This window comes from Triturus cristatus, chromosome 1_2 (assembly GCF_964204655.1).
Source record: "Triturus cristatus chromosome 1_2, aTriCri1.1, whole genome shotgun sequence".
Lineage (NCBI taxonomy): Eukaryota > Metazoa > Chordata > Amphibia > Caudata > Salamandridae > Triturus > Triturus cristatus.
Window position 1 is genome coordinate 887,965,097 of NC_140580.1, and position 25,818 is coordinate 887,990,914.

Here is a 25,818-nt window from a genome sequence, read left to right on the forward strand (position 1 = left end):
CTGCCAGTGATAGTAACAACACAACTAACTAACCATCACACACCTACAAGTGAGACAATTCAGACTATTCCAGGCCCCCAAAGCTGTAAGAATGGCTTGGGCAGCAGGAAAGAGTCATTTTTTTAATGTATATTGAATTCATAATTGACTGTTGTTATGGTCATCTCCAAATTAGCCAGACAATGCCACCTTGTGGCAGACTGGCACAAGCGCCGGTGTTGACAATTAAGCACTGCGTGGGCCCTAGGTGCTCTAAAATGAATAGTTTGCTCAACATTTCTACAGGTGTACATTTCCTTGGACTCAACTGGGTCTGACTCTCTGCAGGGTGGTGGCTCCCTCCATTAGGTTTTGAAAAGTTGTGCCTTCCTCCCAGAGCACATGCCGTGGGTTGCCAGTGACTGCTTCCAGCGCACTGCTTTTGCAACTCCTGGAAGGAAACAGACTCCCCACCTTTCCAGCCCACAGTTGGTATTCTATTGCTCTGGTATCCCAGCCCTCCCCTCTCTCTTTGGTCACATTATTGCGTGAGCAGTTTTGAAATCCAGCTGATCCTTCCCTATGACTTAATTTTCATCTCCGCTGCCCCACTCTGCAACCCGTATTTTTCAATCTCCACCCTGTTCATTGCTCGACTTCTGTCTTTCAGTCCTTGCCAAGCCATATTCTGGGATCAGTAGGCTTGCCCCCCCCCCCCCCCCAAATGTCCCCCATGCCTCATTCTGAATCACCAGCCTTGATGCTTTGGAAAAATATTATTTTCTCCCAATTTCCCTAGACAGCATTCTTCAGTTGCAACTACTAATGAACAGTGGTATAATGCTTAGGTATATTGGCGCCACTCAGGAGAATAACACATGTATTTGTACATAAAACCACTTATTTGGAAGACGGTGCTATAAGGTGAGGAGAACCACCAACTTACCCTAAATAGCGGCCAAAGCCAACAAAATATACAAAGAAATCCTCAGCACACGTCATGGGTGTATCAACAAATTGTTAAGTGCACGATGTAAGCACAAATTATACACAAGTTATTTAAATTCTTATTTTCTTTCTTTATTCTTTTGGCCTTGCTTCAGACAGCCAACACATTTTCGTTGCTTACAAAGGGAAATAATCCCGCGACTTTCTCAAGGCTATGTCCTTTTTGATAAAAACCTTTCTTTTGTTGAGGTTGCATCGTGCACGTAACAAATTGTTGACACACCTATGACGTGTGCTGAGGATTTCTTTGAACATTCTTCAGTTGTCAGGATCCCCCACCCTTCCTACCAGATACGTGTTCTTCCTCTCGCTAACCTCACACACCACAGCGCAATACCATCCCACAAAACACTGTTTGCCAGCGCACATGTACTAGGTTCTAGGTTTAACACCCAGCAACCCAAGACACATGGTTCCCCCTTGTCTGTCCTCCTATCCTACTCCTTAAATCCTCTCTCTGCACAGTGTCCGGCATGCCAGACGTTTTTACCTCACCCAGGTCAACAAAAAAGTCACGCCAGGGTGTTGGCTTTGGTTGAACAGAATCTGAACTGTGTGAAGTGGAGCTGCTCACATACACTTTTGCTTTATGCTGTCGACTGGGAGAATGTGCCTGGTTACTCCTGTCTTGAGGCCACAGCGTAGTTGGAGAAGTTACAAGGCGAGCACCTCCCAAATTCATCCCCTGGCTGCTTCCGTGACCTCTAGGATATTGATCCAATGAAACTGGGGATCCCAGCTAGGAGTTGATGCTTAGACACTCAGTAGAGACTTGTGCTGCTGGAAATACTCCACAGGGCTTATTATCAGCTGGGTCTGGTGACTTAGTGGACTAATGCGTCCACTATAGGGGTCTATGTTCGACTTCGTGGTCACAGGTTCAAATCCCAATGGGTCCACTCAGCCTTTCATCCTTTTGAGGTCGATAAACTGAGTACCATTGAGTTGGGTAACAATAAAAAATCTATTATTCATTGCCTTGATACCCTTACGTGATATGTGTGCTTTACAAATACACGTTATGAAATTATAGAACTAGGTTTCCTCCCATGGGACTGATAAACTCACAGGTCAAAAAATGCGGGTTAGGGGTCTGTCCTTCATCCATATTGTCTGGAGGTGTCTCCCGGGGTGCAGGACCTCTGAAAGAAGATGGCGGGTCATGAACTGACTACAGTGTTGGGAACAGCCGCTCTTTACGCTGAAAGTGTCTGTTGTCGGTTTGATGAGATATCATGAAAGACCCACATATAGGCTAACATTGTTTGCACGCGACTCGTGGTTGCACAGTGTGATGTGGCAAGAAATGGTGTTGTATGTCCTTTCCTCACAATAGGCGGGAATGGGAGGCATTGACACCGATCCTCTAAATAGAAGTTGTGATGAAGCGAGAGGATGCCCCACACATTTCTCAAGAGATAAGGGCCCTATCATGATCTTGGCCTCAGCGAACCTGTCACACCATGCCTTAACCCAATGCATATAAATTATTGTTGCGGTCTTAGAGTGTGACCTCGCCACTACATTAGGTTTGTTGGCGCTACCTGCTCTTGACATTGATCGAATCGTGAATGGTTTGCACAGACATTCTGTTTGCTTGCTTTTTTCTGCTCTGATAAAATCAGTAATTAAAAAACATACAGCCTTTACAGAGCTTCTTCTTTCTGAGGTCCCGTGCTCCATTGCACCCACATGGAGCAGCTTTGACCACCAACCACAGGTGGACTTGTGGTTCTGCTGCTCACTGGATCTCAGGGCCCGGTTCAGAGTTTGGATGTCAGGTGTTTCACCTGGCCCACTGCCAGATTACCTTCTTCCATCAATGAGTTGAAGCAAGATCTGCCACTTGTAGAAAACTCTGTCAAGCCAATGGAGGATTTTCCATCAATGTATCTGAATCTGCCATGGAAGCAGACCCTTACAAGGGTGGGAGAGACATCTCCAGTTGAAAATGTGCCAATGCCTTTGTCAGATGGTGTAATTTCCATCTGCAGACGTGGGCACAGCACCGTTGTCATTCAATATTTTTCGGTGTGTTTCCAGGACATTAGGGGACACTATATTCGTCTTTTTTGTGAAAGTATGCTACCATTTTCATGGGGGGCGGGGTTCACTGGTAGCAGGTGTGACAGTCGGGGACAGAATCTTCTTTGTGGAGTTTTTCCTCACATTGGAGGGCACATTACCGAGGTTACAAGCATTTGCTGCCTGTCTTACTCTGAAGAGTGGATTTGTCATCAGGGATGTTGGCTGTAGGTCATGGGTTTCTTGACACATTCTCCATTACTTCTCCTCCTCAAGTTGCAGTTCCATATTTTGTGTGGCGATGTGCATTGTCCTATATATAGCACGTAACTGCAAATGTGTTAACTCAAAAAAATGCGTACAAACCCTTGAGTAACATTAACATTGAATACATAATGAGTGGCCATAATAACTGTGTGGGAAAAATATGAACAATTTGCACCGGGTTTTCATCTCAAGCGTGACACAACCAGTGGGAAAGTGTTGTTTTGGAATTTCCTTTCCAACGCTAATCTTGTTTTCTTTTGGAAAATAGTCCTACTTAGGGTCAGTTGGAAGTACATTGTCATTCTTATGCAGCTACCCTTTGGTTTTGTTTTGATGCAAATCCCTATCAAAAAATATTGATAGACACAAACTTGCACTAAAAATGTATGCCTCCTCGAGGAAGGTGTATAGTGTCGAACATTGCTTGTGTGCTGCACTGTTCAGCATGCATACCCAGTTAGAAAAGTGTTAAGCTACGCCAAGAATAGTATTTTACACTGCAAGTGGGTCCTTCCAATACAAAAGCTATGCTTGATATCATGTACGCACCTTTGCATCACGTTGCAGTGGTGTGTGCATTGGCATGAGGGGGTCTAAAATGCCCCAGTTCGGGGGACAGACATACTATGCAATATATTAGTACATATGGCGTTGTTCTGCTCTTTCACCTTCAGCACAGCAACACTGGTTGCATGAAAACTTAGTAAATTTGGTTTTCAGCATCAAACAGTAGTTGCATTGACAATAAAACTGTGTTCGAGGCATGTGAGCTGTAGATCACATGCTTATGCATAGATCGCCATCTAGTGCGATCTATGCATAAGCATGAGATTCTTCAGCTCTACATGCCAAGAACAGATGCATACTGGGTAAGTAGCATTTTCCATACACAGTTCATAAAAAAATGGAAATAAAGTTGAATAGCACCAGTCTAAAAACCACCTTGGTACTTCTTTGCGGTCTTTCCATTCTCTCTGCCTAATGTATACAATGAGACGTAAGCAGTAGGACCCGCCAAACGGGTGGCTGCAAGAGAGCTGTCCGGGATAGCGAAAGAAGAGTGTACGGATAGACTGGGATCAGCAAAGGAAAATCTGGAAAGGTGGGAGGAGCAGAAGTGCGTGGTGCAGAGGTGGTTGGGGTGGGAAAGGTAATAGAGGAAAAATTTAAAGTAGGATGGTGTCCACCATAAAGAACAGGGTCAGTCTAGAAATTATTATTTTGAGTTTTATATAGTGCTAGCTAGACCCGACGGTATCAGAGTGCTTTACATGTTATGTGATAATGTTTGTAAGAGGTACATGAGGGGATTCAGAAGTCATAGTTGAACAATACAGCACTGAGTGGTTATGAAGTCACACAAATATAATCAGAATCTGTCCTGGCAAAAATGTTCATATCAGCTCAGCATTGCAGCATGCAGAATAGCAGATGAACCCAACCTCGTCCAGGTAGGTTTAGACACTGGAAAGGTCTCACCATGAATATATTTATTTAGGAAATAGGCCAAAGGGTGTGTTTAATAAAGTACTGTGTGGGATTAAAAAGACAGGGTTATAATCATTTGGGAATCAGATCTATGAAATAGCCCAATATTTAAGATTCCTGTCCGCCAGAGTACCAAGGGGCAATATATCTGCAAAATAGAAAATAATGAATATACCTATAAAAAAAAATCATGTGCATGTAAAAACAAATAGATGCACTGCAGGCAAATGCTTAAATGCCTGTACAAAATGTCATGCTCAGAGAAAGAACAGTAGTTTAAATTTCTGTCTCGGGACATCAAGACCTTCACTGTTTCTGCGACATTTAGAGGTTGATCACATTTTTCTTTGCTGCTGATAATATGAAGATAAAAATGCCAACCTTCCAGAAGTGCTGCTCTAGTGTGTCAGTGGGCTTCTGAAAAGGACCACTGCTCAGGAGTGGCCACTGAGAGCTGGGAAAGGTCAGTGCTAATCATTGTGACAACTGACTTCTCACTCTGCCAGTGGGCAGCTCTGGGTGCCAGGGTGCTATGACTAAAAAGTAGGTCACAGAAATTGTAGTTATCCATTAGGTTACGGCTCCCACTACGATGCCAGGGTGTACCATGCGCCTGCGTTAGCACCACACCTTGCCTTGTCACGCTTGCCATGCCAGAGCTCACATTGCCCTGCTACCTAAAGCGCCTTGTTGTTTTGAGAAACCTAACTATCCCCCTATGTAATGAAACCTTTGGCATTGTGTTGGTGCACACAGGACCATTGGAAGTCGTGCGAGAAACCACTTTTACAAGATATGTAAGGACCATCTTCATACCCGAATCCACTCTGCAAAGAAATGACCTGCACCACGGTAATCCCAACAAATCAAAGAAAGCACCCTATAATGTGAAGCACCATTTAAACACTGGCATTGTTTGCCAACTCTTCTGTTAACTGCACACCGTCAAGTCATTGTACACTTTTTGTTACTGTACTGTGTCGCCATTTTGTTCCTTTACCGACCTAAGGAACTCTGTACACCAGGGGTTCCTAATCTTTTTTTCATTTCTGTGAACCCCCAGTGAGTCTCTACTGGAAGCCAGGGTCCCTTGCTGAACCTCAAAAACATACTAAGAAATACAGAAACAAGTGTACATGAAGCAACCGCAAAAAATGTTGTTTAACTCACAAACAATATATATAAGTCAGTACTTAAAATTGTAACACCCCTCTAAACGCTATTTCACAGACAACACCCACTCAGTGGCCTCACCGGTCATCCTATGGGAAGCCTACAAAACAGTCCTCCGGGGGCAGGCCATTTCAGTGATCACTGCCCACAAGCGGGAACAAAATCGTCAGATTGAGGAGATGGAGCAGGCAGTTAGCCTAGCCGAGAGCATACATGCGACAGATCCCACGGACCACACGTCCCACTCCCTTCGACTGGCGCAACAAGCCTATGGTGAATTCCTAAGGGAACGCACTAAGGGGAAGATTGCAAAAACGCTACACACAGTATATGAGGTGGGGGACAAGGCGGGCAGATTGCTGGCCTGGCTGGACAGGAAAGAGAGGGCCAGTCGTTATGTGGCGCAGATTACTCTTCCCTCGGGGGAGGTGTTGAAGGACCCTACTGACATAGTTGCAGCATTCGCACAACACTTTGAAGCAGTATACTCCCCCATAGCAACGACCTCAGAGACGGACTGCATAGCGTATATCAAAGACATACCCATGCCAAAATTGGCACTGCACGATACTCCGGCATTGGAGACCGGCCTCACACTGGAGGAGATCAAGGCCGCCTTAAAAGGGCTGCAGTCCGTGAAGGCCATCCCAATAGAACTCTATAAGAAAGAGTCCGACATGCTGGCACCTCACTTACTGAACATGTTCAAGACCAGCCTAGAGGAAGGGATACTCCCGAGGGACCAACGGTTGGCCACTCTTATAGCAATCCCAAAACCGGGCAAGCCATCACAGGACCGTTCATCATACCGCCCGATCTCACTCCTTAACGCAGAGGCAAAAATACTTGCCAAAGTGTTAGCCACCAGGCTACAACCACATCTCGCGACCTTGGTGCATCCCGACCAGTCGGGCTTCATGCCAGGCAGAAATACAGCAATGAATCTGCGAAGGCTCCACGGGGTGCTGGCAAGGGCACACACCATACAGGAAGAGGCGGTCATCCTCTCTCTGGATGCCAGTATGACCTTCGACCGGGTCGAATGGCCCTTTCTTTTTGCCGTGCTGCAGCATCTCGGATTCGGGCCCAACTTTTGTGCCTGGATCCGGATACTCTACACGAATCCATTGGTACAGGTGGTGGTCAATGGGCGACTGTCGGAGGAGTTCCCCTTGGGACGAGGCACTAGACAAGGGTGCCCCCTATAGGTGGGACCCGGTAATACGGGGCCTGCGCTCGACCGAGGGGTGGGAGGATAGGATATCCCTCTATGCGGATGATGTCCTGCTGTACATGGCAAACCACCGGAAGTCCATTATTTGCCTCTTGGATTTATGCGCATCGTACGGCAGAGTTTCCGGCTACACGATAAACTGGACAAAGTCAGTTCTGTATATGCTTAAGGTTTCCCCCCCGCGTCTCCCCCCAGGCGTTGACATACCTCTGGCAACGGAGGGATTTAAATATCTCGGAATATACATCACACCACACCCCGCGCGGTTTTGCGACCATAATCTCCTGCCCCCACTGCGGAGATTCCGCTGCGATGTGCTGTGGTGGCATTCCCTCCCACTGACATTGCTCGGGAGAGCGGCCTTGTTCAAGATGATGGCTCTGCCCAGATTCTCGTATGCGCTACAAAACACCTCGTCACCGGTTCCTGACTCCTACTTCAAAGCGATCGAAGCGGAGGTGGGATACCTCCTATGGGAGGGAGGGACCCCTCGGATAGCTCAGCGTAAGCTTATGAAGAGTTGGTATGACGGAGGAATAGCCCTCCCAAATATCAAATTCTACTATTGGGCCTCCCAACTCATTGTAATTAACCAATGGCTCCATGCCCCGCAAGATGAACCGGCATTACGTATGGATAGGCACGTTTTGGGCACGGAGGGGATTATGGGAGACCTGTATGACAGCAAACGGATGAAAGGACTATGGGGCCCCACGGCACACACAGTACGTATCTGGACGGTTGCACAGCGGGCGTTAGGCTGGGAGGGAGTGATGACAAAACATACGCCACTCTGGGACTCTCCAAAGCTGGGCAGGCTACGCACCAGTAAAGGTTTTTCCCAGTGGGACCAAATAGGCATTTCTGTGGTCGGGGACCTATGGAAAAAGGGGGAGGTGGTGTCATTTGCCCAGCTACAAACAACATATCAAATGGCCGGGACGGAGTACTTCAGATACATACAAATTAAGCACGCTCTCACAAAAACGGTACCCCCGGGAACAGACCTCCCTGACGCCTCGCCGCTGGAGGACCGACTACTGACAGACCACCTCACCAAAAAAGCGACATCCCTGACATATCGCAAATTGATTAATAATCAAACAGACCCTAGCCGGACCCTTAGGGAAAAATGGCAAACTGAAATAGGCGAACTGGACGATCAAGACTGGCAGGACGCTCTCGGTTCCCCGCGGGAAGTGGCGATCCCTGCGCGGCTAAAATTGGTGCAACTTAAAATACTGCATAGAACTTACTACACCAGGGCCACACTCTATAAGATAGGAAGGGCAGAGTCCCCGCTTTGCCTTGGAGGCTGTGGGGCAGAGGGTACCTTTTACCACACACTATGGGACTGTCCCCACATCGCTACCTATTGGAAGGCCATACTCGACACACTCACCAAGGTTAGTGGTCAGGTGATCGCCCTTGAACCGAGGAAGTGCCTACTTAATGTGTGGGATCCAACAGACTTGAACCACATAGAGCAAAATTGGGCAACCATAGGTATGGCATATGCCAAGAGGAATATTGCCCGGCAGTGGGGGGCTCTAGTGGCCCCCTCTCATAAGCAATGGTGTGCTGACCTAGACGGGGCCATGGTGGCAGAAAAGGCAGTCTTTATTCATAGAGGCTGTCCTCAAAAATGGAAGAGGGTATGGAGCAGATGGAACGAATTTCGTGGGAATTTGTGTAGTCCACCACCAAGGGAGCCAGATCCAGACCTGAGTGACTAAAAACGCATCAAATTTCATGGGTGGTCGTCACGCAACGCATTTACAATTTAAGGGACGGGGTCAAAAAGCAAATCTAATTGTATAAGAGGTGTACTCTCCGTGACACAAGAACGGGTAAATGATTGTACGGAATCTAAAATGGCATAATTAACTGTATCGGACTGTGTATCATTGTTAACCTCAATAAAATGTTTAATAAAAAATAAAAAAATTCTAACACGGAAGTTGGAGCTTTTAAAAATGTGGCTTTATTTCTATAAAGAAAATCAAAGTGATACACTGGACTCCAGCCCTTCACTTTGTCTTTTTTGCACCTAATGTATACTCTCTTTTGGTGGACACATACAAATGCTTCAATTGTGGCCGTCTATCGTCCATACTATATTCTGTTTGCTCTTCTTCTTGCAAGTTACATTTTATATTTTGATTTTTTTTTTAATGTATATATACTTTATTAAGCTGGTAATATTTCATTTTCAAATCTGTTGTGAACCTTCGGTGTAGGAACCCCTGGGGATCATTGGGCCACACGTTAAGAACCATAGATGTGGACGTCTGTAACTACACACACCTCTATAAATGTTAAGTGTTCTCACTGAATGCACACTCGGTTACAATTTACACACTTGTCTCAAAGTCCACGAAGCCCTGCCTTCCCTCTCTCTCTTTTATGCAATCTGCCGCATAATTGCCACTTTTTCTCCCCAGATGCAGGGATGATTGACAGAGAAGAGGATCCAGGAAACAGACATGAGCACATTGCCCAGGAGCCAATGGTAAGGGGCACTATACTTCCTTTATTTTTAGTTGCACCTACTACAGCTTGCTTGGGGGATGAGCTTCAGATTTTCCAACGATCAGTCTGGCATATGTTAAAACACATTAAACAACAAGCAGGTAGCATGAGAGGGGCTTAAGGGACAGTGGAAAGGGAGAGGAATGCGGATTGGTAGAAGTGCCAAGAGAAACAAGCATTTGCAATGCAATAGGTCTCGCATTTCCGAGACTTTGAGCTACTGGCATCGTAAATCACATACCTTTTATCTATGTGTTGGTTTTGAAAACATCTAAATAAAAGGCATTGTCATTTACAATGCCAATAGCTTAAAATTTCGCAAATGCGAGACCTATTGCATTGCAAATGCTTGTTCCCTATTCTCCTCACTGCTACGCTTATAATTTGTGCCCCACTCACGTCTGCCCACGCTCCCACTAATCTCTTACAGGCCTTTGCTCTTAGCCCTGGGAGGGAAAGAAACGGAATGCAAAGAGAAAGAAGAACCAAGCACGGGCTAAGACACAGGAAAAAAGAACACTGAAAGCGTGGGAGAGAGAAGGCAAGAAAAACAGTGCGATTGAAACAGAGACAGGAGGGAGTATAGGAAAGAGGGAAGGAAAGCAGAGAAAGTACGACAGCATAAGAATAGGCCAGAAAAGCAAGACTTTGCACAGGATAAGTATAAAGGAAGAAAAGGAAACTACATGGGGGACGAGTGAAAGAAGGGAAAGCAAGAGACACCAAACAACAGCTTATCAAGGGAAGCAAACCAAAGAACGAGACAGTGGAAGAACAGCAGAGGCACAGGCAGCAGACAGCAAAGGCAAGTCAGGGGAAGAAAGGCAGAACATGGCAGAAGGGAAGGGAGGGAAACAAGAGCGTGGAAGAACAGAAGGGAGGGGATAAATGCACAGAACGAGTGAGCAGAAGGAAGAAAAGCAATATGAGAGAAGATGGGGAGGAATTGAGATAACATGGCAGGCCGTGGGTAAGTGGAGGATGGAACTAAAGAAGAGGGGACACTCTGGTAAAGGGAAACAAGCGCGCACCTTGCGCTGAATTTTTTTTTTTTTTTAAAAAGGCGTGCAGGCTGCAGCGGGTGAGAGAGGCGGAGGGGTGCACCTGCGAGTGGTGTACACGAGCTGGGGAGAGTAGTCTGCTCTTTTTCAAAGCACATACTCGTGGCACGCCGCTGCGTACTCCCGCAAGGCGTATGCCGCCACAAGCACGAGTATGTGCTTTGAAAATGAGCTGCACGACGGCTAAAGGTCTCCTATGCAGCGCATGCGAGTTGCGTAGGCCAGACCTAAAATAACCAACATTTTCGAGGACTCTCAAAACAGAGGGAGAGAGTTTGTGTACACTTTTGTCTGTGTGTATTTAATAATTCCTGGTGAAATCTGACTGACATCTCACGTACCCGCCTTAAAGCTCCTGTACCCAACAATTTAGCATAAAATACACGCACACACACCCCTGATGCTGCACCCCTGCTTGAGCTGATACGTCCCTTCTTTCCTCGAGGTCATAGTTTGAAGTAAACTCTTTGGTTAAGTCATGAAGGTCTTGAAATCTATTTTTGTCTTGAACACCATCATTGCAAGAAGTTGCCAAATGCCTTTTTCTGGGCTAAGTAATGTGTGTCTTTTTGTATAAAGGCCTTTTCTGGACTTGCTCATTCAAAGGAAGAAGTAAGGTTCCCCTCCACGTCCTTTAACGTGTCCATGGTGTGGCCTGCTTTGAAATGACCCGACGGCGTCACCGCTGTTAGTCATCCAAACCGGATGTGAAATGAGTTGGCTGGCGTGGTCTTTCCAAGTGTGCAAATCCACACAATTATAATTAGCCCCTTCTCAACTCTCTGATTCCCAGATGCCAGAGAAGGTGGCAGCAGATCTGGCACAGGACCCCAACAACCAGGGGGAGGATGAGTTTGAGGAGGCAGCGCTGGAGAGACCCGCCTTCGACATGAAGGTACCAAAAGAGGAGCTGGGCAAGAACAGCCAGCGAGGCGTAGAAGAACCTCAGAAGAGAGAAAAGGTAACTGGATATACGTCGTTGTTTTCAGCAGGCCAGCAGGCTTAGATTGGGTACACATGGTCATGGTGGGTCTAGTGAGTGAGTTTTTGCACCAATGTTTCTCAGCTCTACAGCTGCAGCTTATGTTTTACATTTGTAGTGGTTTTAAGTTAACAACAGCTATATGTAAATTACATGCCCATTGACTCTTATTAAATACCAAAACGACCTGGACCCTGGTGGGGGTATTCACCTAATTCCATCCCAGAGAGGGTGAATTTAGAGTGTGGTGCCACAAATATATGGAAAATTGAAAATGACAAGTGCCTGGAAAGTCCTAGTAGATGGGCAAAGTATGTTATAGTTTGAGACAACTTCTGTTGGGGTTTCTCACACAGAGTAAGTATGACACCAGTGGAGATACACAGATAGCTGACACATTAGGACTTAAAGTTCACACTCCTGCCACAATCAAAAGACATCAATAGCACAGATACATTCTAGTAATTCAGTAGGCTCACTACAGTCGAGGACATTCAGTAAATAAACCTGCTATACCCAACGGGCATGAGTAGGCCTGCAAAGGTCTAGTGACCCACTCCAGTCTAACGATTTGCAGTAAATAGGCCAGCCTCAATAATTGGCCATTAATAGGCCTGCCAGTCTAGTGACATGAATGTTCCTACCACAATCAAATGACCAAAAAGGTCCACCATATTCAAAAGACATAAATAGCCACACCACAGTCTAGGGAGGTTAGCTGCCTGCAAATTTGATGACAAATACAAGACCGTCAAATGTGACCCACAAATCATCAGGATGTGTGGACCTTCGTGAACCCTTGGTGGAATGTGTCCTCTTCGGGTCGTGCTCCACGTTCAGTTGAATGTGCAATACAAGACTCATTTGGTATGACAAACCCCACCCAGTAATAAAGCATGCCACCTAGGTGGATGTGGGCCTGTTTTTCATGATAAGAAGGCTTTTAGGGTCTTGCATTGAATAATTTTCATCTGGGCATAGGGTACAGAAATTCACACGATCAGACCGTTAAATTCCTTTGCTTAGATTGTTTTCATTATGAGCTGCTTCAGAGCCCACGGAATCAGAAAACATTATTTTACTTTATCTTTCCAAAATTTTTGTATTAAAATTTTTGCTTAAACATAGCAAAACCTTACCTACCAAAAAGACAGTTCCAGCAACCTCAGCTAATAGCATTTTAAGATTATAAATCAATTTGGGCCATATAAGGCTCAGCACAGGGCCAATGAGTGTGATCCTGGAAACCGAGCTCCGCCTCCTACTGGATGTCTGGTTGTTTGCTTGCCACTCAGTTCATGAAATTGGAGTCTGGCCATAAACGCCTGTGGCTCCAGTCCTTTCCACGGTACTCCCTCCATTATCCCCAGACTTTATCAGGTTTACATGTGCATTCATGGGCTGGATACACTGCTTCCTCTGCCCTCATACAGCAGTCCATATTCTTGACCCATTCGTCCCAGCTCGGTACCACTGGACTACCTCAAAACCTAATAATGTCTCATAGCGACAATCAGGGCCTCGTTGCAGAATGGTAATGTGTATCTGGAGAAGGTCTGCTCACCCCATATCCCCAGAACTACCAGTGCCGGGGTAAGATCGTTGTCCTCTCCCGCCACTTATGAAATCACGCTCCCCGGTTGCATGCACGGGCAACCTTATATTGGCTGTATTATGCATTTACATTGTTTGCACCGGGTGCACCTTTTAATAGGTGCGTCCGGTGCAAACAGTGAAAGTGCGCGCTATTATGGTGAATGCGCTGCCCCCGGGGCAGCCGCGAACTTGCGCTGCCCCCAGGGCAGCGCATTCATGTGAAAACACGGAGCAGCTGCTTTCAGCCGCTCCTTCTTTTCACAGTGCAGGTGGCACCCGCCTGCACTTTTACAGGAGATTAGAGATCCCTTTGCAGGTGGTGACTGCACCCGCCAGCAAGGTGATCTCCATAGGTCTGCTCTCAGGGGGCGCACTCAGTGTGCCACCTAGAAGGTGTTGCACTGTGAGTGCGCCCCCTGAGAGTGTCTCTGCCTCTGCACCTTTGATATGGTGCAGGTGCAGAGGCAAAGGAATCCCCACATTTGCATATGACACGCCCTTATGCAAATGAGGGAATGCCCCCTGAAGCTACTGCTGGCGCTTTATTTGCGCCAGTGCTATCGGTATTACTGTAGGAGACGCACAAGCGTCTGTGCCCCCTTCTGTAATACCAAAGTGCCGTAGGGGCATGCAAAGTGGGCGCAAACACCCGTTGCGCCCCCAGAGCACTTAATTTAATTCGGCCCATGGTGTATCAATGTACCTGTCGGGCATCTGTTATTCCCCTGTCAAGAAGCCTAATCCTGGTATAATACGCTCAGTACAGTATCTTAAATTGCACACGGAGGAACCCGGCCCTAATGGCTACCTCACATGGATAGAGGCACGCTTTGTCCCAACCTCCCACCTCTATGATCTCCAAATCCCTCCCCCCCCACCTATACTTCAGTGTCACTAGCAGGGGTTTGGTGTTTGCAAAGAGTGTTCTGTATATCTGGGACACGGTAATGGGATCTCAACAGGACTGCATGCAACCTATAGTCCAAGGGAGTCTTTTCCACTACCCCCTGATCTTTAGGTCTCGCCTGGCGAAAGCAGCGCATGCGCTGCTCTCATCAGAGAGACCTCTTGCAATCGATTCTGCCAAACGCCTTACACGCTATGGGATGTACAAAGATGGCTGCTCTCGCCATATGTCCAAACATAACAGCATGCGCATGCATGTAAGGACAGTGGACAGCCCGCCGCCATCTTGATAAACACACGTGTTTTCACGGCGTGCTTTCACTTTAAACGCAGTTTAAAGTGAAAGCACGCCGCCATGCGCGTGCACGCGTGCACTGCGCGCCAGCCAGGCCGACCTCCCTTGTCAGTGAATAGATGTCTCTCCCTAGTAAACTGCGGAGGGGCCGCTGATTGGTCCCCGCGCTGCTGCCTGAGAGCTGCGCCTGCGGGGCTCTCGCAACGCAATGGCGCTGTCAGCTTTCACCTTCGCCGACTATTGACGAGAGAATGAATTTGATCAGCATATTACTTTGGCATATTTGCTTACAGTTGCTTTGGAACAAGCGATGCCGTATCATTCAAAATTATTACCCTGCCCATTCAGGCGTTGCATCTTGTTGACAAAATTATCTTTATTTTGTATGTTTTTCTGTTGTTGTTGGTTCACATCAAAACGCGCTGCAGAGGAATTACAGCGTGATTAGCAGCTGAAACAAGGCGCCTGATTAGCCACGGCTCATCAGCTCCCGTTACCGCCATGAATGGGGCCGATGAGGGAACCTGCGAAGCGGCGCGTTTATCCCCCGGTTTTGTGCGCTCCAGGCAGCGGCCAGAGGCAGTAGGTACCTCGGCGGGCCAACCACGGGCTCCCTGCACAGCTGGGGGCTCACTAGCCAAGGGTGGTGGCTGCAGGACCGCCATGAATGGCGCCGATGAGGGAACCTGCAAAACGGCGCGTTTATCACCAGGCTTTGTACGCCCCAGGCAGCGGCCATAGGAGGCATGTACTGCGGGGGGCTAGCCAAGGGGTCCGGCACAGCTGGGCTCACTAGCCAAGGGTCCGGCACAGCTGGGCTCACTAGCCAAGGGCTCTCGCCGGACCACAGTGCTTTGACTATGTTTTTTCGGCTTAGTTTCTCAGTGAGTGCACTTCCGGCGGCAGACTCTGCATCACGAGAAGTTGCAAATACACCCATTTCCGGTACCGAGGTCCTTGTCGTCAAGTGATGGAGCTCGGACAGTGTTCTATGTTTTTAGAATGAAAACCGTGTCAACTGCAGGTTCGCTATAACCCTGTGAAAGCAGTTTTATTAGCCCAGGCTAATGATTGTCTCATTGAATCTCTCCTCCCTTCTCTATCCCAGTCCATACCATCTGTTTTATTCCAGGCACGGCTGACCTCTGCTTCAAACAAAATCGGTAGTTTGAGCCCCGCCCATGTGAAAGTGAAACTCATTTTCCACAAGAGTTGCATACCGCAGCCTAGACGTTTAGTAGCATTTTTAAGGCGGTACACTGGATTCAGCCACCTGCTGCAGAGATCTGTGTATGTCCAGGAACTCCCAGGGTGTAGCGCTGACAGGCTAGCTTACATGTTTAGGGCACCTAATGCAGAGATCAGCGTGTAATGTGCTAGTCAAAGGGCCAAATCATCACAAAACATCTTAGGGAGTTAATGTGCCTGCTGCAGAGCACTGTGTGTAACATGCAGGTCACATGTTCACTTATTAGCAAAACAGCACAGTGGGTTTCAGCTCATGCTGCAAAACTACTTGGGTACCCTACAGGTTGCAAAGTTCGAGCCTGAGGGAAAGTTTAGTGGAGTATTTGCTGGATTCAAACATCTTTGAGTAGTCAGAAAGGGTCAAGACTGAATCCACGATAAATGGTCCGCACTAGCGCAGAACTAGTGCAGTACCACCTCACCATCAGCACAGCACTGTCTCAGCATCAGCACAGTACTACATCTGCATTAGTGCACCATCACCAACACAGTCCCACCTCAGCAGCACCAGCTCAGAACTACAGAGCACCAGCTCACTACCACAGAGGACCACCTCGGCTTGACTCAGCACCACAGCATAAATCAGCACCATCTCAGTATCACCGCAGTATCACTCCGCATCATCTCCGCATCAGCACACCACCACCTCAGCATCACTCAGCACCACCTCGGTCTCCCTTCAGAATCTGGCATTTGTTGATTCTCCCCTAGTCTCCGTCCGCTGCAAGTGTTGCAATTCTGGTACCTTTTCACAACCTCCACCCTCTGTCTATGCCCCCCCCCCCTAAAAAATAAAGCATTAAAAATGCAATAGGTATCGCCTTTCATTAAGTTAAAGCCATTTGCGCTGCTATACAATACCATTAGCAAAGCAAATGGCTTTAACTTAATCAAAGGCGAGACCTATTGCATTTTTAATGCTTGTTAACCCTGTATCTTGCGAGGGTGTGACGTGATTGTGAGTAGAAGAAGTATTGGCTAGCTGCAAGTTCGTACTGTCTCTGGAGTTCCCCAATAGGGAAAATCCCATGTGAGCCCCACACATCTTCCACTTTTTAGATCCTCAGTATGTCGCATTGTCTCTGTCCCTCCAGGGGCTGTATCAGAGTGCTTCACAGAGTCTTCAGCATCACCTTCCCCTCCGATCCCATGCCACGTGTTGCTTTCCTTCATGTGTCTATGACTAAGTTTGTCGGAATAAGGGCCTAGTCGTCCAGCTCATACTATACAGTTAGTGAACGTAGCCCTGGGTGCATTTTCCTATCTGGCATTTCCACCCACTCTTGCTGGGAGGCAAATGCCCACTCATTCACCACTTTCACGTGGACTGACCAGAAATAAACCTGTAGGTCAGGAAACTATAAAGCCTCCTCTTATTTTCCCCTGGACACGGTCGCCAACACTATCGTGGGGACGCCACCGTCTCAAAGCAGCACTCGCGGCTCATACTAACCAATTGAACTAGTCAGAGACCTCATACATCGTGTTTGTTACTCGTAAATTAACTTTAGGATCATCGCCTTTTTGTAACTCTGCCCAACAGCGAAAGGTGGATGCTCCACTAGTGATCCAAGTCTCTCCTATATTCCTCCAGGATCCGCCCCAGGTTCCGCCTGTGAAATTCAACCAGCTTGAGTGTCACATAAATGTTCAGGTAGTAGAATCCCATTTCCCAACCCATTAGCAGTTGCCTTGGGGGTGACAGAGTACCTCCGATTTATGCCAGTTAATCTGGACTCCGAAGAATTTTCTGAATATATCCAGGACATTCAGAACTTGTGATATTGATTTCTGTGGGTCAGTCGGGTAGAGCAGCATATCGTCTTCATATAGGGAGATCCCAACGCAGACCCTTATTCTGTGCGTCCATCCTCACCCAACTTGCCAATGGCTCCAACACCAGAGCAAACAATAAGGGAGATAGCAGGCAACCCTGCTTAGTTACTCTCCCCAACTTAAACTCTCCTGACAGTGCGCCATTAACCCAGGCTCTGGCCATGGGACCAGTACACAGTAGGAGCACCAAGAGCAAGAACCCCAGGGCCAACCCCCTTTTTCTGTACGATTGCAAACAGATAGTGCCACTCCACAGTGTTGCATGCATTTTCGTTAACTTGGGGCAATATGATTGAAAGCTCTTGTATTATATGGTATCTAGTTAAGCAGCCATGTAGTCATCTGAGGTTATGGCATGTAGACTTTAGTGGCATGAAGTCGGATTAATCAGGGGCTATTAGTTTAACTAGGGCTTGTAGGTGGTGGTTTGTGAGGACTTTTATCCAGGACCTTGGCCTCAGTGTTAGGCAACTGAATGAGTCAGTATAAGGGGCAGTGCTCCGGGCATGCCCTGATTATGTATGAGAACCAGGGTCGCCAATCTGAGATCCCCTGTGAGACACCCTTTGCCCCTGGTCTCATACAACTAGGCTCAAAGCTGTCCAGCTAGCTTCCATACACACACTTTTCAAGTATTTTGGAGGGAACCTGTTCGGAGTAGGAGTCTTCCATCTCTTGAGTTGCTGATCACCTCCCCAAGCTCTTCCTCCCCAAGTTCACAATCCTGCATCTCCCCCAAAAACATTCTTGACACCGCAAAGTGACTGAGAACCATTCTTATGATTCCTCAGTGCACTTGCACAATAATCCAGCAGTCACTAGACAAATAAGAATTTATATTCACCCCAAAACAGTCATATTGTGGCAAGACCACAGGAGGATGTGTTTAGGGGAAGCAATAGGGAGTGGGCTGAGTGATTGAATAAAAATAAAGCCGGTGGGGTGAGAATGGATAAATGGGGAATACTGCAGCCAATGAGAGACGAGAGAGAGAGCAGCACTGTGCATGGGTGGTTAATTTGGCAGAGGGGTGAGGCACACAATGGAAAGAACAACATGGAGCGTTAGACAGGTATTTGGTGCAGGGGGAGCACACTAATGTGAGAACTGGAAATTACATGCACGGTCATGGAGTGCTTAACGAAATGGAAAAAGATCTTATTGTTAAAGTGAGAATTGGCAGGATACAAGCAAGCGAATAAAAAGGATGGTAAAGAACTGGACTGTGAAGGAGGGGTGACAAACACAAGAAGAAGGATGGCAAGCCATTGAATAAGAAGCAAGCAAATGAGTGACAGTAAACCCAACCTCCGGTAAGCAGTGGTTGGCCTCTAGGCACACTTTACGGTTTTAGTATTGGCCACAAGAGGCTGTCGCCTATATTCAGCTAGAAGCTGCCTGGTAGACCAGACCTAAAAAGAACTGACTGAGCACCTATCAAGAATAGGGCGGCTTGCAGTCAAGGATGGCAGTGATGCACATATTCTAAACCATGAAAAACAAAGCAACCATGATAAAACAAGCATTTGCAATGCAATAGGTCTCGCATTTACGCGAGTTTAAGCTATTGGCATCGTAAATGACAATGCCTTTTATTTATATTTTAAAAACAAAAACAAAAATAAAAGGCATTATTTGTATTTGCAATGTCAATAGCTCAAACTCGCATAAATGCGAGACCTATTGCATTGCAAATGCTTGTTCTCTACTTAAAATGTCACACTCAGTCAGGCACACTGAAAACATGAAATCTCACACATAGGCATGTTGAAAAACCAGCAATATCGGGAGTAATTGTATTAGCCTTGAGAGGGCATTTAATGGAGAAATTAGATGCAAACTGCAGCCGTGCTTTAACGACGGGTACATTCAGGTTTTGTATTTAGATTTAAATAAATTAGCGTGTGTACAGAAAAGGGTAGGAAATTTCTTCTACCACCACCACTGTCCTTGGATCGGGGATGCTCTTCCTTGTATTTTGTTTACCGGTGACTAATACAAGCATCGTTTCGAAAATGACTTGCCAGCTTGGGAACTGTAGTCTCCTAGAGCAGGTTACATGTACGCAGCTCACGCGGGCAAACTACCAATCCCAAGATGCTCCGTGCTAAGCTGGCGAAGAACCTGCAGGCATGCTCAGCACAGCTGTGTGGGAGTAGAAGCTCCTGTATTGGCTGTATGAGAACGTTCAGATTGCGAGGCAGTGATAGGTGCTTTTACTCTTACATTTCGTTTTTTATTCCGTTTTTAATAACAGGTCGGCATTGCGTTTGCTCTTGGGATCTTCAGAATGAACAGACAGCGACCAGAAGTCATTCATTGATTTCATGCTTTGAGCAATGGGGGGGGGGGAGCAGATTCGCTCGTTCCACGCTAATTTTACAGGCTGACTACCCGATTGAAGCCCGGAATGTGAGCATTACAGCATGCGAGATTCCGAGGCTACCCCCACCCCCATTGCTGACCCATTTACGGATGGAACGTGTTGCAGTGTGTTCTTTGAAAACCTGCATGCTGTAAATCACCGCAGTCTTGTAATTCTCGCAGGTTAGAGGAATTTGGTGCCGTTTGTAGCTATATATGAAATACGCTGAACAAAATAAGCCCAGATCAGCTGAATGTGTGTTTTGACTTGAAAATTGTGATCTTCGGTCAGTGTAAATGTGGTGACTTGTTTTCCTGCGTTTCTACGGTCTGCTGTTGCATCATTGATTTAGGTGTGTCCTATTGTGTGCTTTCTGGTATTAAAACAAAGGTGCGGCAAGATCTGCGAGGTCCCAAGAGGCGCTGTTGTGTTGGTGTTTGACTGCTAAATGCTAGCTATTTGGAGCAAGGTGATAATCTCCGGGCTAAACTTATTAACTGAACACAATGTGCGCTGTTACAGGCGTCGGTAACCCATACCTTAAAAAAACGAGAGGGGGAGCAAGCGCTGAGCCTGCGAGTGGTGCCCCTGCGCGCGCCACAGCGAGCCATGTGGTTTCAATTATTGCGCCCATGTAATTGAAACCACATGGCAGTGGTGCGCGTAATAGACACCAATAGGCCATAGGCGGAGCAATGCGCCCACCTTTGGCTAATTGCGTGCTGACTTTTATAAAAAGACGCACGCAAAGCCCAATAGCGTGGGCCAAAAAAAAAGCACAGGCGTGTGCGATTTCTAGGTCCTTTTTGAAACCCCTTACAAGAGGTCTCTTGCTGCGTGAGCAGGGCTGCGCACTGCAACGCTAGGCGCAAGACCTAAAAAGTGCATGCTTCCTGGAAGAGGCTTCGCTACAGCCTGGAAAGAAAATGGGTAAAAAACAGAGTAGTGGTTAGTTATGTTCATAACTTTCCAACTGTGACAATCTGTGATCTACAGCGAGTCATGAGGAATGTAAGTACCCCAACAAGTGACCGCACTACAGCGCTAGCCTGAAGGGTGCCAAAGCCTAAATCCTTTGGGATTTTATGTAAAGGTCACCAAATTCCTTTTTTTCCTCTCAGGGCCCTCTTGTTTTCACTCCACCGTTTCTTTCTTCACTTATTCTTCAAATCAAAACACTATTTGTTTTAAATATGTGTTTTGTTATTAATTCATGAGCAGCCCCAAGGCTGAAGCCTGTCGACATCATGTTTAACCTGCACTTGGACTCTTGCAACCCTGTTCTTCAAGCACTACATAAAGATGCCTCAATAAGCTGACAACAGGCAATAACCCTAAAAGTATGCACCTCTCATGACGTTCAACCACACAAAATTTCCGTCAAATTCATTCAGATTTAGATGCAACTTAAAACTCTGCCCAGCCAACAGGGTCGGCTCCTCCGCTAAGGCAGAGGAGCGTCGCCCGACTGCTCTGTGAGCAATTGATAAAGGAAAAATAAAATAATAATAGCTGAATGTTATTATCAGTTTCTTTTTCCTGTTCCTGGCTTGGCTGGTTAGAGTAGGTGGGACTAGACATCCCAGAAACAGGGGGAGGAGTGCTTACACTCTTAACTGCACATGATGGTATGGCCGGCCAAACAGTCATGCCTAGTTTGCACGTTCTCCACCGGCTGTAATACACAGCCTGGGTGGAGAACATGCCCAGCCTCCCAATCCCTGCCTGAGCGCCGAACCTCAGTGATCAGATCACTCACAACGCTGCTGTATTGCAGCATATTGATTGGCTAGGGGATTCTGGGAGCTTCCTAGTTCCTGCTTCCTTCCTGCTCCTGGAATCAACTGAAGAAAACGGAGAGGAAGCGCCGGCGTGCAGGTAAGTGGGTTTTTTATCTTTTTTTCTTGAAGATCGCACCTGGCCAACTCTCCCTTCTACAGAATGTAAAACCTCTCCACTCCTCATTCCTTTCGCACTTAGACAGAGCAAGACACTGATCGGTGGCCTCCCTGATAACACAATGCCCCGCTAGCCCCTAAAGGCATAAGACGTCAGCTTAAAAGTCGAAAGTAGTTCAGCCATACTTTCCCATCCTGATGAACCTGCACCGACTCTACTTCCCAACCCACATCACCTTCAAGACCAGCTGCATCACCTACAAGACAAGAACAGGCCCCCCGGAGTACCTGGCTGAGAAATCACCAATACCGAGTGGACGGCGCCACATGTGAAGACAAGACATTGCCAGGCTGAAAAGAATTTTAGAAAAAGAGAAAGCCAGAATTCAGGCGACGTAACATTGTCATTAGTCCAGCAGGTACAGTGGCACCAGGACCAGAAGTGTGAGAAGTCCCCTGCGCATAATTACAGTTGATGTGGGTTTCATTTTCCTTGTCCCATAAGAGCTTGTGGTACCCTTGGCCCTCCACTGCCTTCTCCATCTTTGCTCCCAGTATCTGGAACATCATCCACACCAACATCAGAATTGCCCCACTGTGCAACTCAGAAAGCGGCTGAATGTCCATCTCTCCAGAGACCATGACACCTCCCCCACTCTAGAAGATCTCACCCGTGAACGTCAGGCTCCCCTGGAAGCTGTCCTGGTTTGTGCCTCTGGACTTGTGCCTGTGTTCTGCGCTCCCTTGCCAGGCCCACGCTCTGCAAATTCCTGTAAATACATTCATACATTCATGCATACATGCATAGATACCTAAATATGTATGAGGCTCAGAAACAAATTTTCAACAGTTAAAGGGCACTAAAAGGAATAGGCACAAATGAGAGACATTAAAGTAATTTGTGACAAATATAATTGATGGACATACATGAGACAGTCACAAACTATGAGTATAAAACGACTTTTCATGGTACAGAACAGATAAATTCATGTTCTGGTTTTGCTGGCGGGGATTCTATGAGGAATTCAGTTCTTGCTTTTCCCCCTTAAATATTTAATTTTAAAGCAATCTGGATCTCTTCCCAACAATCACTTTTATTAATCTCTCCTTCCAATAATAATTTCTCCATATGTTTCTCTGTATGTGTCTTTAACTTTCATAATCTCACTCTGTCCCCCTTCCTCTTTCTGCTCTACTTCCTTTAGCCTCTTTCTTCCTCTGTACCCTCCCTTCTCTTTCTCAGCATCATTATACAGATGCATTATATCTCCTTTTTAGGTCAGCTGAGGCTGTCTGCCCTGCAGCTCTTTCCGCTAGAGGAGCCTGCGCGTTTATCCATATGTATGTGGCTAAAGAGAACAAAAGTACATTACATATATTGATCCATGGCCTCCAGCAATGCTGCCGATGGGTTAACACGTCTTATGATGCATCTTTCATCTGTCTCGTGAAATTGTGCAATAAAAAAGCCAAGAATACTGCGGGCCGAAGCAGCGAAGTGCATAGATTAATATCTTGAGGATATAATGCGGTCTTTGTATTTCATGTCGTCGCTGGCAGGATGCAAATACTGTTTGTACACAACTGTGTGCCTATTCGTATTTTATTCAGAGCCAGAAGGTAAAACTGCAAATCTTTGACTGGCTCCTAGAGGTTGGCAATGATTATACAACTCCATCTGGAGTTTAAAGTGCAGCCTGCACTCCTTTATCTGCTGCTTAGTGTACAGACAACTGTACAGCCTCCAAATCCTGGGGAACAGACAACTGAGCGTCCCTTTCAGCATGAGGCGCAACAAACTGAGCTACCCTTTTATTGTAAGATACGGCCAACTGATCTACTTTTCACCTAGGGATACAGTCTAATGAGTTTTCAGTGTAGGGTGCAGCCAATTGAATTACATCACCAGCCTAGCATACATCGGCTGTGCTACCCCTTTAGCATCAGATAAAGCCAACTGAACTACTCTTTAATCCTATAATACAATCTACCTAGCTACCCTTTCAGTGTAGGATGCAGCCAAGAGAGCTTCCCTTGTAACATATGATCCAGCCAACAGAGCTACCCTTTCATCCTAGGATACAGTCTACTAGCTACCCTTTCAGTGTACGGTACAGCCAAGAGAGCTCCCCTTGTAGCATATGATACTGCCAACTGAGCTACTCTTTCACCCAAGAATACAGTCTTGCTACTACCCTTTCAGTGTACGGTACAGCAAAGAGAGCTCCCCTTGTAGCATATGATACTGCCAACTGAGCTACTCTTTCGCCCAAGAATACAGTCTTGCTACTACCCTTTCAGTGTACGGTACAGCCAACAGAGCTACCCCTTTAGCATATGATCCAGCCAACAGAGCTACTCTTTCATCCTAGGATACAGTCTACTAGCTACCCTTTCAGTGTACGGTACAGCCAAGAGAGCTCCCCTTGTAGCATATGATACTGCCAACTGAGCTACTCTTTCATCCAAGAATACAGTCTTGCTACTACCCTTTCAGTGTACGGTACAGCCAAGAGAGCTCCCCTTGTAGCATATGATACTGCCAACTGAGCTACTCTTTCGCCCAAGAATACAGTCTTGCTACTACCCTTTCAGTGTACGGTACAGCCAACAGAGCTACCCCTTTAGCATATGATCCAGCCAACAGAGCTACTCTTTCATCCTAGGATACAGTCTACTAGCTACCCTTTCAGTGTACGGTACAGCCAAGAGAGCTCCCCTTGTAGCATATGATACTGCCAACTGAGCTACTCTTTCATCCAAGAATACAGTCTTGCTACTACCCTTTCAGTGTACGGTACAGCCAAGAGAGCTCCCCTTGTAGCATATCATACTGCCAACTGAGCTACTCTTTCGCCTAAGAATACAGTCTTGCTACTACCCTTTCAGTGTACGGTACAGCCAACAGAGCTACCCCTTTAGCATATGATCCAGCCAACAGAGCTACTCTTTCATCCTAGGATACAGTCTACTAGCTACCCTTTCAGTGTACGGTACAGCCAAGAGAGCTCCCATGTAGCATATGATACTGCCAACTGAGCTACTCTTTCATCCAAGAATACAGTCTTGCTACTACCCTTTCAGTGTACGGTACAGCCAAGAGAGCTCCCCTTGTAGCATATGATACTGCCAACTGAGCTACTCTTTCGCCCAAGAATACAGTCTTGCTACTACCCTTTCAGTGTACGGTACAGCCAACAGAGATACCCCTTTAGCATATGATCCAGCCAACAGAGCTACTCTTTCATCCTAGGATACAGTCTACTAGCTACCCTTTCAGTGTACGGTACAGCCAAGAGAGCTCCCCTTGTAGCATATGATACTGCCAACTGAGCTACTCTTTCATCCAAGAATACAGTCTTGCTACTACCCTTTCAGTGTACGGTACAGCCAAGAGAGCTCCTCTTGTAGCATATGATACTGCCAACTGAGCTACTCTTTCGCCCAAGAATACAGTCTTGCTACTACCCTTTCAGTGTACGGTACAGCCAACAGAGATACCCCTTTAGCATATGATCCAGCCAACAGAGCTACTCTTTCATCCTAGGATACATTATACTGAGCTACCCTTTCAGTGTAGGGGACAGCCAACCGAGGTACTCGTCCATCCTAGAGTACAGTCGACCTAGCTACCCTTTCAGTGTAGGGCACAGCCAATATAGATACAGCTTCAAGCTAGGATTCAATCAGCTGAGCTACCCTTTCAGTGTAGGATACAACTAGCTAACATTCTCTTTCAGTCTTGTGTATATTGAGCACATATTGCTCTGCGGCTTAAAAAACAACCACCAGCACCGCCCCTGCAGCTTAGGATACAGCCAACAGAGCAGGGGCTGTAGCTTACAGTACCACCGGCAGAGCTATCACTGCAGCCTATGATGCAGCCGAGTGAGGTGCAGTCAGCATTATAGTGAGTAATACAAGC

At 46.7% G+C, this 25,818-nt stretch overlaps 1 protein-coding gene and 1 long non-coding RNA gene across 6 annotated transcripts in view; one reads left to right on the top strand and one right to left on the bottom strand.

The window, feature by feature from the left end:
- Window positions 1-25,818, top strand: part of LOC146868226 (uncharacterized) — a 463,829-nt gene that overhangs the window by 409,223 nt on the left and 28,788 nt on the right. For all 4 annotated transcript variants that reach the window (XM_085609528.1, XM_085609530.1, XM_085609529.1 and 1 more), the window contains 2 exons: window positions 9,619-9,686; window positions 11,561-11,728. In XM_085609528.1, the coding sequence (XP_085465654.1) occupies window positions 9,619-9,686; window positions 11,561-11,728 (236 nt within the window). The remainder of the gene's footprint in view (window positions 1-9,618; window positions 9,687-11,560; window positions 11,729-25,818) is intronic.
- Window positions 1-25,818, bottom strand: part of LOC146868227 (uncharacterized) — a 342,604-nt gene that overhangs the window by 206,556 nt on the left and 110,230 nt on the right. The window lies entirely within an intron of this gene.